The sequence below is a fragment of the Neofelis nebulosa genome, chromosome 15, assembly GCF_028018385.1.
Source record: "Neofelis nebulosa isolate mNeoNeb1 chromosome 15, mNeoNeb1.pri, whole genome shotgun sequence".
NCBI classification, from domain to species: domain Eukaryota; kingdom Metazoa; phylum Chordata; class Mammalia; order Carnivora; family Felidae; genus Neofelis; species Neofelis nebulosa.
Window position 1 is genome coordinate 28,913,412 of NC_080796.1, and position 13,959 is coordinate 28,927,370.

A 13,959-nucleotide genomic window follows, 5' to 3' on the forward strand; every position below is an offset into this window, starting at 1 on the left:
CTGTAGGCTCATCTTGTATATTCCCTGCCCCAGCCCTAGAATTAACCATTTTTCTGAGAAGCCTTGGTTCCTTTAAGTGGAAAAAGATATTATAAAACAAGAGCTGGATGTGAATAGAGTACCATAATATTTTCTGATAACCGTTCTCAGAACTAGCTCACAGTGACAAACATTCATATACACATTTCTTTTTTGTCACACATAATTTAAGGAAATATCTACTACAGTGTGAAGTAAACCTGGTGGTAGGATAATTTTCCTATAAGGTAGTTTAATATACAGCTCAAGGAAGCCAACTATGGTTCATAGGTGAGGCATGGAGATGCTAAGCTAAGAATACATTTTTACATTTTTAAATGGTTGGGAAAAAAATCAAAATAATACTAATATTACTTTGTGACATGTAAAAATTATATGAAATTCAAACTTCAGTGTCCGTAAATAAAGTTTTATTGGTATATAGTCCCACTGATTTGTTTACATATTGTCTATGGTTACTTTCTCCCTCTAATAACTGAGTCAGGTAGTTGCAAAAAATAGCAAATATGGTGTTCTCATTGTTTCTCACTCCTGCTGAGCTTACCATCAATTTAAGTGACACAGTTATAACTCAACAGCATTTCAAATTGCCATGCATATCACCATGGCATGGTATTTTATTTTATTTTTATTCTCAGTGCATACTTCTCATGTCAAAACAAGAAAGAGAAAAGTAGATTTTAAAACACCTTTTTAAAGCACAACACAGTGAGGATTATTTTGTTATAAATGAATGGCAAAGCATCATTTATTTTGTAATAATACTATTGCTGTTTTGAAAGATCACAATACACACCAACACACTTGACTCATCATGTTATTTCCAATTCAAAGGAAAACAACAGTTGGATAAATCATAAAATGTAAAATGGACTGACTCATAATAACAGAATTTCTTCTCAAAAATAAAAAGTCAAAATGAGGCTACAACCAAAAAAAAAAAAGTTTCTGAGTGGTTCATATGTTAGCCAAGCAAGAAAAGCCATTTACCAACAGTGATTTAATTAAAATCAGGGATGATCACAGTCAGTAGTCACAGAAATGTGTCCACAGAAATCTTAAATTGTTGTTTGAGATTATTAGCCTTTGCATGACAATAATTGCTGGAAGACATGAGACCACTGGGAGCAACGTTGATAGTTAATTCTTTTTTAAAGGCAACTTTTCTGAACAGTATTCTTGGCTTTTGGCAAACTTACAGATGTTACTGATACTGCTTTTGGTTTGAGGAGTCAATGCCAAGTCTGAAGAAACTAAAGAATCAGTCTCTAAGAATAGTCTGCATGGAACAACTACAGACAAAAAATATTTTCAAAGAAGTCTTAAAAAAAAAAAAACCAAAAAAACCCAACACTAACTCCAACCTGAAGTGGAATCTGTTAAGATATGGTACAACTGATGGTAGCAGGAAAAGGCTTAGACAAATTTATAAAGCTTATTAAAATATAAGGTTTTAAAAGTCTATATTCCTTGTGTTACTTACCAGCAAGCACTCTGTGTAAAATACTCATATGTTCTGGAACCAGAAGTGTCAATGGTATATTTTATTTGCTCTTATGGACTTAAGCATCATCAGTTCCATGAATTTTTTGTTATAAGTAGAAGCTGAATATAAAGACTTGTCTACCATTGAGCAGTTCAGTGCCTTAATGGTGCTAAACTTATATTTTAATTTTTTGAGCTCAGTGCTGAGACTATTTTTTCTGAATGAAAAGAACTGTCCTCGAACACTATTACTGAATACTGTTGACTGATTTTGGAAATTGGTTTTTGCTACAAATTTGCTAATGTTTCTTAATGAATTCAACCTAAAATTACCAGATCAAAACAGCACTTAAGTGCAAAACTTATACTATGGTAGTCATTCTGTCTGAATCACAATTATGTCAAGCGACATTTATACATTTCCCATGCTGTCAAACAAAACTGAGATCTCCATTGCCCTACAGATTTGCCCTGGATATATTTTCTGAGCTCAAATTTCAGTTTCACCAATGTCTGTTAGACCTTGATAAAAATACAAAGGAAATTTCCATGTTCAAACTTCATTTATCTCTGAGAATGAACCTTTAATTATTCAGTCTGCGATACGGCATGCTAGAAGTCAATTATCAAAAGAATATAAGAGAATTCTATAAATGCTTTCCAAACAATGAGTATGGTCATTTAAAATAATATGTTTGTGAACTGATGTCAGTATTTGACAGTATGTCTACATGAAAAAACATTTTCCAAGAGGAAATACATAAAATCTCATTATAGGACAACATTGACATTAACATGAACATTTGCAATCAATTTTAGTGAGAGGGATCACTAATTTTGACCTCCACTTAAAATATTACCCCTTCCCTCCAAAGAATTCCATTAATCCAATCTGTAGACTTGTATGACAAAAAAATTTATAATTTTAAAAATTATTCAAAAAAAGAATTTTATCAATAGATAATTAGTGGAAATTTATTTCTATCTTGATATATAAATACCTACATAGTATCTTTGACTTTGTCTCATGGTCTGCAAAACCTAAAATATTTACTATCTTGCCCTTTATAAAAAAGGTTTGCCAAGTCTTGCTATAGATAATTAATGAATACAAATTCAAGCCACCATTTTGAAACCTTAAGGAAGAGCATTTTATTCAGATTTAAAATTTTAATTTTGCTTTGAGACTACTTATGTCATATGTTAATCTGTAAACATATATCAAACTTTTGGTTCAAAGTGCCTAAATCAGCTGGCTAGCCTAATTAGTTGGATGACACATTAATGAAAGCAAGAACATATGTTCAAATAAGTCCCTATCCACCATGAATGTTTTACAAAGGAATATCATTTGTACTGGAAAATATCTGCATTTTTGAAGTTGAGAAAAATTACTCAAAGAACATTTCTAATTGACATCAGAACAACACACCATCTACTGCTTAAATTTGCCAAATAAATGTCACTTCCTATTTCAATTTAATTTATATATACTTTTCTGGGACCTTATTTCTGTTTGACGAAGGTTGTTACAGATAAAGGTAATAAACACACTGCACATTAAAATGCACTGCACATATACATTCAAAGACTTACACACACTTTGGGGAAGCACTTAGACTTCTTAAACTCAAACATGGACCTCAAGTTAAAAATCTTTGCCTCAGAATTAATAGCTATGAATTTAAACAATCTCCCCCTGGGACATTAAAAGCTCTTTTATTTCCTTCCTTTTTTCACATCTTTCCCCTCCCCCCCCCCCCCCACCCCGCTCCATCTTTTATTTTTCACTCTTATTCTGCCTCTATTTCTTTCCTTATTCAGGCACAATGTGCATCACAATGCATCAGCTCTTTTGTCCTCATGTTGGTATGTAAATAAGGAAAACAAATGAATCAAATGTCATACAAAACACATTCTCAATCTGAAATCTACATAAATTTTCCTGACAGTTAGCCCAACTATGGCATCTGTTTCATTCATTCTTAGGAATAAAAAGCATTTTCATAAGTGAAATAAAATAAGCTTAAGGTTACCCACTTGGAGGTGCAGCCAAGCATACTAGAAAGGAGATGCATTATTTCCTGAGTTATAATAATCAAACTTCACAATGTCATAATACCTTTCATCTCAGACAATCCTAGAAATTTTAATCATTATAGATCCCTCTCTTCTGGGTGCCTGAAGGCATTATATAGGCTGCACAAGACGATCTGAAATAAAAGAACCCAAGTCCTTGGGAAATAGGTGTCTTACAGAATCACCAAAATGTATGCATTATAGACACTGGCAACGATACAACAATGTAGAGAAGACCACTCAAAAGCTTAGGGGAAATTTTGCACCTATTATTTGAATGTCTGGTTCTGGTAAGAGGCCAATGGTGGCAATAATACTTATGTTTAACTTGGATTCATGACCAGCAATCTTTCAGTAATGTTACTCTTTTTTTTTTTTTTGGAGGACATGTCTTTTCATGATTAGATTCTTCCAAGGCTTCTATTTATAGGTAGAAATGATTTAAAAGCATGCATTAAATAAAATCTCTTTGATTCAAGAGAGCTACTCAAACTTTATATAAAGACACTAACATTGAAAAACGGAAATTTGCAATCCAGTGAAGTTATATAGAAGTCAAGCTAGTAAGCCAATACAATCACTAAGTAAATAATGAAAAATGAATAACATTATTAAACTCTCAGTATAAGCCAGGTGACCCAGTAAGGTATCTAGCTTTTGATCCTCACAATAACACTATTAAATAGGTGCTATTATTATCCCCATTTTACAGATGAGGAAACTGAAGATCAGAGGGTAGGCAATTTGTCCAAAGTCATAATGCTAGTGAGTGACAGAAATTGGATCTCAACCCAAGTCCGCCTGTCCCAGAAGCCCAAGTTCTTAGCAATGATTAGATCAGTGCTGTCCAATAGAAACATAATGCTAACCATCTACATAATAAAAATTTTTCTAGTAGCCACACCAAAAGAATTAAAAACAGAGGAAATTAGTTTTAATAATATATTAAACTATTATATATATAATATATAAATATTTATATTATTTATATATATTAAATATATATAAATATTGATAATATTAAAATATACACAAATAATATATTAAAATATATATAAATATTTGTATATTATTTATATATATTAAATATAATATATAATATATAATTTAGCTATTTATATATAAATATATACTTAATATTGTATATATTATATATAATCATTTTAGATATAATCAATGTAAAATTATCAATTAGATATCTTACATTATATTTTCAAATTAAGTCTTTGCTATCTGACCTATATTTTATACTTAACAGCTTGTCTCATTCTGAACTAGCCACATTTCCAGTGCTCAACAGCTTCATGTGGCTAATGGTTACCATATTGGACAGTATATCACTAGACCATTCATTCGTTTATTAGCAAACATTTCTTGAGAGCTACCATGTATCAGACATTAAAATAGGGAACATGCAAAACTAGGCCCTGCTCTTACGACGTGTAGCTTTCCTCTTATGAAGTGTAGCATATAGGTAAATAAATCCATAATTAAGCAATAACCTATCAGACAGTCATATGTATTACGAAGAAAATAAACTTGGACAATATAATAGTGACTGCATGACTGACTGGCTTGGGAAGATCCTGTAAAGAGGTGATATTCCTGAAGTATCTACACTTTTGAGTGTCATACACTGTGGAGAGACAGAAATCAGTACAGTAATAAGCATGACTGGCCTATTGAATTACTGGGTAATTTGCTGTGACTGCAACCTAATGTTTATGTGTGTAAAAAATATTAAATGACCTTGGAATTCACTTGCCTCAGGGAATAGTGAGATTTTTAGTGAAATGAGGGCTGAATCCTCTGGTAGGGACTTAGCTGGAAGAAAATGGTGGCACAAACATAAGGCATTTAAAATATCACCCTGTTGGGGCGCCTGGGTGGCGCAGTCGGTTAAGCGTCCGACTTCAGCCAGGTCACGATCTCGCGGTCCGTGAGTTCGAGCCCCGCGTCAGGCTCTGGGCTGATGGCTCGGAGCCTGGAGCCTGTTTCCGATTCTGTGTCTCCCTCTCTCTCTGCCCCTCCCCCGTTCATGCTCTGTCTCTCTCTGTCCCGAAAATAAATAAAAAAAAAAAAAAAAAAAAAAAAAAAAAAAATATCACCCTGTGGTCAGAATAAAGACCAAGATGGTTTGAAAACAGAACAACTGAATGGTTTGCATACCATTGGCTTCATTTAATTCATGTATCTCAGTTCTTTTTAGAGGTTTCTGGGTTTTCTTTTTAAAGTCTTTTAAGGATTTAGACATTTGACTTATTATATATTAATCAATCAGGAAACGACAGACGTCTTGAGTGACGTCATTGGAAAATCACTAGACCTCTCAAAGAAATCCAGATGTAATGACAAAATACATTAAAATTGGATGCAATATTCCAGTCTAGAACACAGAAACTAGGATCTTTCCTCTAATGTAAGTTGCAGTCCAAATTACTCAGCATTGAATAAAAGAACAGTTAACATTAAACCCTGATTTTCAATAATAGTGGGAATTGATAATAACAAAACAAGCATACGAAAATCACACTTACTATAGACCGTCAGTTTTATGTCCTTGGCTTGTTTGCCAGCTGCATTAGATACAGCACACTGGTAGCGACCCTTGTCACTTCTTCGTGCATTCTTTAAATGTAAAACTTGTCCTCTGTCTAGAAGTTCAATATTAGGATCTCCCAAAAATAAAGGCCTAGAAAAAATAAATTTCATTCCATGGGTCCATTTTTATTTTCCTGTTTCCTCTCTTATTAATAACAACAAAAATCATTAAGTCCTAGGAGATTAAAAATATGAAACAAAGTTTTTTTCTCTATGAATCTAAAAAAAATAATGATATTAGTACTCTTATTCAGAAAAATGGAATTATTAAAGCATTATTATTCATTATTTTCATTAATGAAAGTTACATAATGATTACTTTGAGATGAAAAGTTCCCTCATTTCAAACTTATTTGTTAAGTATTAATAGAAACCTGGTAGTGTTTCATTGTTTCTTCCATTCCTCCCCCTCCTTCTCCTCCTCCTTTTTCTTCTTCATCTTTTTTATTTGTTTTCATAGCCAAAATTTCTATCATCATTTAGTAAAGTAAAACTAAGAGTATAGGAGCTTGAGGCCAAGGAATATTAGTTTTATTTTTTTTTAATTTATTTTAATTTTTTTTTATTTTATTATTTTATTTATTTATTTATTTATTTTTTAATATATGAAATTTACTGTCAAATTGGTTTCCATACAACACCCAGTGCTCATCCCAAAAGGTGCCCTCCTCAATACCCATCACCCACCCTGCCCTCCCTCCCACCCCCCATCAGCCCTCAGTTTGTTCTCAGTTTTTAACAGTGTCTTATGCTTTGGCTCTCTCCCACTCTAACCTCTTTTTTTTTTTTTCCTTCCCCTCCCCCATGGGTTTCTGTTACGTTTCTCAGGATCCACATAAGAGTGAAACCATATGGTATCTGTCTTTCTCTGTATGGCTTATTTCACTTAGCATCACACTCTCCAGTTCCATCCACGTTGCTACAAAGGGCCATATTTCATTCTTTCTCATTGCCACGTAGTATTCCATTGTGTATATAAACCACAATTTCTTTATCCATTCATCAGTTGATGGACATTTAGGCTCTTTCCATAATTTGGCTATTGTTGAGATTGCTGCTATAAACATTGGGGTACAAGTGCCCCTATGCATCAGTACTCCTGTATCCCTTGGATAAATTCCTAGCAGTGCTATTGCTGGATCATAGGGTAGGTCTATTTTTAATTTTCTGAGGAACCTCCACACTGCTTGGAATATTAGTTTTAAACCAATATCATTATAATACCTGGAAAAGTATTCACAATAGAATGGTTATTACTTATTAAAGGCAATGATCCTGCCAGCTTTCCTAAAAAGTAGATACTGTAGTAAATATGAATGTTTTTATAATCACAAGTACTTAAATATATTTATGTCAAAAGCAACTCATATATAGTTGTTAAGGAAGTCTTTTCCTACTATACAGTTATTTATTGAATACTATACAATGCTCACTTTACATAACTGTCAGCAGCTTTATGTAATAATTAAAACATCACGTAAAGTCTATAATATCCTAAGATTCATACCTTTTTTTAATGTATATTTATTTTTGAGAGACACAGAAAGAGAGAGAGAGAGAGAGAGAGAGAGAGAGAGAGAGAGAGAGAGAGAGAAAGAGAGAGAGAGAGTGGGGGAGGGGTAGAGAGACAGGTAGAGACAGAATCTGAAGCAGGCTCCAGGCTCTGAGCTGTCAGAACAGAGCCCAATGCGGGGTTTGAACCCACAAACCAGGAGATCATGACCTGAGTCAAAGTCGGATGCTTACACAACTGAGCCACCCAGGCACCCCCTAAAATTCATACCTTTAAAATCCACTGATCTTCTTTCAGGAAGACCCATAGCTAGTTTTTAAAAAATCTGCAGTGACTTAGCCCATGATAAATAACTAGATGCACTGCTAGATTAGAAGCCTCATCAGACTACAGAATTAAATGGAAACACATTTAATGTTCTGTGGTAGCATCCTTTACGATTTCTTGGCATGTCACTTTGTAGGAAGCTCTCAAAAGCTGAGAGAATAAAGTACCTTAGTTTAATGCATTTTAACTGTTTTTAAAAAGTGAATACTTGATAATGTTACTCAAATTTAAGTAACTTTAAAACTTTTATTGATCATTAATTATGCAAGGAATATGAAAATTTAAATAAACAAAAAAGGAAGTATTATAATAAGAAAAGGTCTGCTTGATTTATTACCCCTAATGTGAGTCTTCTCTCTAGACATCTCACCTTTGTAAGTTTGGTTTGCATTTTTTCACAAGTTTTTTTTTTTTCTAAACATTTTCACGCTTAAATGTCTTCCCAAAAGAATCTAGTTCTTACATGTAAATGGTATTGCTTTGTTCTTTCTACTTTCTCTTTTTACCTGACAATAGCTGTAGAGATATTTTTGATATCTGTAGCTTGATCTTACTCTTTTTAATTGCTGCACAGTGTTTCAAAATATGATTATGCTGTAAGTTATCTACTCATCTCCTAATATTAAATATTAAGCAGTTTCCACTTTTCTGCCACCACAGTGTTGCAGGGAATATTACCTATTGTCGTACCTGCTCTCATGTGGATGTGCATGAACGTTTCCCTCTCCTAGAACCTGAAAGTGTATTTGCTACATTACAGCATATGGGCCTTCAAACTTGAATAGATATCAACAAATTGCCTTTCAGAATACTAATCTATTTACCACACTCTCGCCAACATTTGGCATTGTTTGAACCTTTATTTATTTGTTTTGCCAATCTGACCTGTGAAAAGCAAAATTCATGTTTTCTTGTTTACATTCTCCAAATTATTGACAGTGAGCATCACTTTTTCTTCCAAGTTTTAATTTAAACTCCAGTTAGTTAATATACAGTTTAATATTTGTTTCATGTGTAGGATTTATGGATTCAGCACTTACATACAACACTCAGTGCTCATCAAAAGTGCCCTCCTCCATACCCATCACCATTTAACCCATCCTCCTGCCCATCTCCCCTCCAGCAACCTTCAGTTTGTTCTCTATTGTTAAGAGTCTGCCTTATGGTTTGCCTCTCTTTTTCCCCCCTATGCTCACCTGTTTTGTTTCTTTTTTTTTAATGTTTATTAATTTTTGAGAGAGAGACAGACTGTGAGTGGGGGAGGGGCAAAGAGAGAGGAAGACACAAAATCCAAAGCAGGCTCCTGACTCTGAGCTGTCAGCATAGAGCCCAACACAGGGCTCAAACTGACGAGCTATGAGATCATGACCTGAGCTGAAGTCGGACATTTAATGGCCTGAGCCACCCAAGCACCCCTCATTTGTTTTGTTTCTTAAGTTCCACATATGCATGAAATCATATGGTATAGTCTCTCCCTGACTTATTTCACTCAGCATACTCTCTAGAGTATCGTTTAATACAGCTATTGCTTAACTGAATATTTTTAAATTGCTTGGTTATATCCTCCATACATTTTTCTATGTTGCCAATTTTACTGATTTATTAAAAGTTTGCATACAACCCTTTATTTTATTCAATGCAAATCTTTACTCTTTGCTACTTAAGCCTTAGACCCCTCTCTCAGAAACTATAATGATACTCAAATTGAGACTAGGCTGTGAGAAATAAGCTCTCACGAACAATATGAATCAATGCAGCCATATCAGTGTAAGCAAACCTCAGTAGCCCTTGAACTTGAAGTCTGGGAAATATCTAATTGCTCTTTTGTGATTGTTTCCTTTTGTCCATTTATAGAGCTAGCTTGAGTATTCATCTTATTGTCATAAATGTTCTTTTTTCATAATTCAAACAATCCCATGTAAAAGCAAACTTTTCTCTGCATTTGGATCTTGCATTTTTCATTTTTTATTCTGAGCCTATGGGCAGAATATTTAGTGTCCAATAAACTTGAGTTCCTCTATGTTTCTAAAATAAATTCCCAGCATTTATAGTCTTATAAATCACAAGAATGAAAGGTATTACAAGACTCTGAGAACATCGTTCAACAATATTGTTTTCCTTCATGTTCATTTAATAATATTTATGTGGTTAAAATAATTAAACGGGAGAAAATCCACATGGATTTCCACATCTATTTTCTATCAACTGGACCCTTGCAACAAATAGAGACATGGTACTCACTTGCCATCTTTGAACCAATGAATAACGGGGAAGGGAGTGCCTTTGACTTGGCATTCGAGAGTGGTGTCATGGTTGAGGACAACAGAGACTTCATTTGGGGAGCTGGCACCTATTATGGTGGGAGGAACTTGAACAAAGACATTTTATCATGAAAATCTATGATTTAGCAAAAACGAATGGGGGGAGGGAGAGCAGATTATTAATGATTTCTATAGTATTTCAGTAAGATTTTAATATTACAAATAAAATATCACATAAAATACCTTCATATTGCATCTGTAGACCCACCCAAATGTTAAATTTAAATACTGGAACACATTCATAAAAAATTGCTAGCAGGACAATTACCTGCAAGAATTATGGTTGATTAGAACGAACTCATTTTGAGGAGAAGTAAACCCATATGCAAAAAGAGTTTGGAATATAAGTGAGCCGTGAAGCTCATAAAATGCAATTTACTACTGCTGTACATTTTAGAAAATGAATGACATAATGAATATTAATCTTATAAGGTTCAAAACTGACATATTACAACATAGTGCTATTTAATGTATATTACCCTTGTTTCTTTTAAAGGGCCCCTAGGCTACGCCTGGATAGAGGACATACTATGAAAAGGACTATGCTAGTTTTTATTCTCAGAATTATCAAAATATTGAAGAATTCCTGTACACTTCCTGGACTTTGAAATCCTCTCCCTTCATATCATGTTAAGATGTTTGGTCTTCATCTTCAGAGCAATGACCAGCCACCAAAGTAGCTCTCTCGATAGAGAAGGGGTGTGATCAGATTTGTGTTCGGAGATCACATTGGCTAGGGAATGAAGACTGGATTTCAGCGGCAAAGAGTGGAGGAAGCGGAGCAGTTCAGAGGCTACTTTAATTCGGCTTATAAATGATGATACTTTCACAGTTAAAAATGAAAGGAAGTAGATAGTTTAACATTGGATTAGGAAGTAGACTTAACAGGATGTAGGTAGATTTATTAAGATGGGGAGGAGGAGGGAGAAAGGATGAGTGCCAGGTTCTAGCAGAGGCAAGCTGGCGGATGGGGGTGCTGTGATGGGCATCGCTGAAGATGAGCAGAACAGATACTCATTGACCTTTCTGTTTGATATGCCACTAAGACATTCAAGACACTGTGGAGAAGACAAGATATATATTCTAAGATCCAGAGAAGTCTGAGCTGGAAATAAAAATTTGGGGAGTCATCAGCACATAGAATTTAAAGTAAATGAGTGCTGAGAGAAATAACTGCAATGAGACTAATGATAGGAAAGATTACTTAGTGTGTTTGTTATAGTCTGTGCTTACATATAAGGATAAATTTGGTAGAGGAAATGCAAAGTACTTCAGGCTCTGAGAAGACTAATGAGAGGGATTATTTTCATGCTAAAGCAGTTTAAAAATGGCAATTTGAATGCAGCATCATTCCCAGACTTCATTTCCACCCCAGACTGACAAACATATGCCCATTTTGGTGAACAAAACACTGAAAAGGGAGGAATTCATTTTATCACAAAGTAAACTTTAATTGGAAAATACAATTTCACAAGCTAAAATTACAAAACTTTAAATTTATGATTACCATTAAAATTTTATAAATGCCTCATAACCCAATTTATATCCCAATTCCTCTACCCGCACTCAGAATTTTCCCCTCTCAATTAGAATCAGGGCAGAGGTGATTTAGTTATGAGTTAATTAGAATGCAGGGAAAGGAGCATTTGCTATCTCCTCCAGTTCCAGTTACAACCTAGCAGCTTCGGATGTCGACGACATTAATGAGTTTTACTCTGCATCGTCCTGTATACTTATTTCGCAGAGAATTTCCTGCCTGCCTAGCAGGAGAAATTGACAAGAGCAGTAATTTACTATTTTATGTGTAATACAGTACCAGACATCCACAGACATCTCTGTATGGTAATCAATAGCTTAAAACATTCTATAGCATATGACTCTGGTTAACCAAATCAAAGATAAAATAATGGCAGACCAAAACAAATTACATTTCTCTTATCAATTTCTTTCTAATCTCTTTGCTCTTTCACACTGTCAGCTCCATCCAATTATAAGAAATGCATCTGAAAACTGTAGTATTTTTTTAAGTTTATTTATTTATTTTGAGCGAGAGACAGCGAGCACAAGCAGGGGAGGGGCAGAGAGAGAAGGAAAGAGAGAATCTTAAGCTGGCTTGGCACTATCAGTGCAGAGCCCAGTGCACAACTCGAACTCATGAACCGTGAGATCATGACCTGAGTCAAAAGCAAGAGTCAGACTCTTAACCCACTGAGCCACCCAGGTGTTCCTGAAAACTGTAGTTTTTTAAAAAGACCATTTCCCTTACCTAGCACATCGATGTTAAAATACTTCTGAGAAGTGCCTGCAATATTAACTGCTTTGCAGGAATATCTTCCTGCATCCTCTGGAGTGGCTCTAAAGAGCTTTAATATCTTTCCATTGTTCGTGATCTGAATACTGCTGCTTTCAGTCACCTTCAAAGGCCAAAATGGTCAGTGTTATTTCCAATCCTAATACAAATGCATAATTAAGAATTGATGTAAAAGTTTTATATCACTATTAATGAGAAAGTCACATCTGAATGGTTTATTTCAGAGACGGATGCAATGAGTTATGCATATTTTGATGTCTTCATTTACCTGGACGTCATCTTTGTACCACATAATGACAGGAGAAGGAGTACCTTCAACTTCACAAAAGAGATTGGCCAGGTGATTGACGAACACAGATACATTTGTTACTTGTTCTTTATCTTTAATTACTGGAGGAACTGCAAAAAGAGAGAAGCCATGGCTAGACAATTTTATAACAAATATTATTTATAAAGTTTCTTTACACAGGCCTTTAGAAAGCAAATTCTGAGATACGTGATAGCTAAGAAAGGCTGGTCATAATTTAAGCACATGCCTTAACATAAAGTGAAATATCTCAACCAATATATAGTAACCCTTATTAAATTTTTACTCTGTCAGTTCAGAGTTTTATAGTGAAGATAAAACTTAGGATACATTTAGGGAAAACCTAGTTAGTCCACATACCACTGAAAATGCAAACTGCTAGGGTCTTAATGAAGTCATGTGGGACTCACTACTTCGCTGATGGAAGTGTATACTGCCCCGTGTCTATGAAAGCCAATATCCATGAAATTGCTACGTATGTATGTATTCTAGAGACAGTGTGTGAGCAGGGGAGAGAGGCCAAGGGGGGGGGGAGGCGGAGAGAGAGAGAGAGAGAGAGAGAGAGAGAGAGAGAGAGAGAGAGAGAGAGAATGAATCTCAAGCAGTTTCCATGTGGAGCCTAATGCAAGGCTTGATCCCATGACCCTGGTATCATGATCAGAGTTGAAATCAAGAGTTAGACACTCAACTGACTGAGCCACTCAGATGCGTCAATGAAATTTTAAAATGAACATAACTTGTGACTGCTGCAAAATGACAAATGTACAAGTATTTCAGTGAAGTGCTACTTATACTAACAAACAATTGGTTGCACCTATATGTTCATCATTAACAGATGAAGGTTAAGGAAATCATGGCACAGTCATATGGTGGGATGCTATGTAGATATAAATAAGGGTTAGGAATATTGAAAAGTCCCCAAGATAGATATGTTAGTAAAATAGACAAGTGTAGAGCCATGTATACAGTATTCTCC

The 13,959-nt window shown here is 34.6% G+C and overlaps 1 protein-coding gene across 3 annotated transcripts in view; it reads right to left on the minus strand.

Moving 5' to 3' along the window:
• Nucleotides 1–13,959, minus strand: part of HMCN1 (hemicentin 1) — a 481,286-nt gene that overhangs the window by 203,768 nt on the left and 263,559 nt on the right. For all 3 annotated transcript variants that reach the window (XM_058700608.1, XM_058700606.1, XM_058700609.1), the window contains 4 exons: nt 12,945–13,075; nt 12,632–12,779; nt 10,286–10,412; nt 6,141–6,295 (listed from right to left, as the gene is read on the minus strand). In XM_058700608.1, coding sequence (XP_058556591.1) covers nt 6,141–6,295; nt 10,286–10,412; nt 12,632–12,779; nt 12,945–13,075 — 561 coding nt within the window. The remainder of the gene's footprint in view (nt 1–6,140; nt 6,296–10,285; nt 10,413–12,631; nt 12,780–12,944; nt 13,076–13,959) is intronic.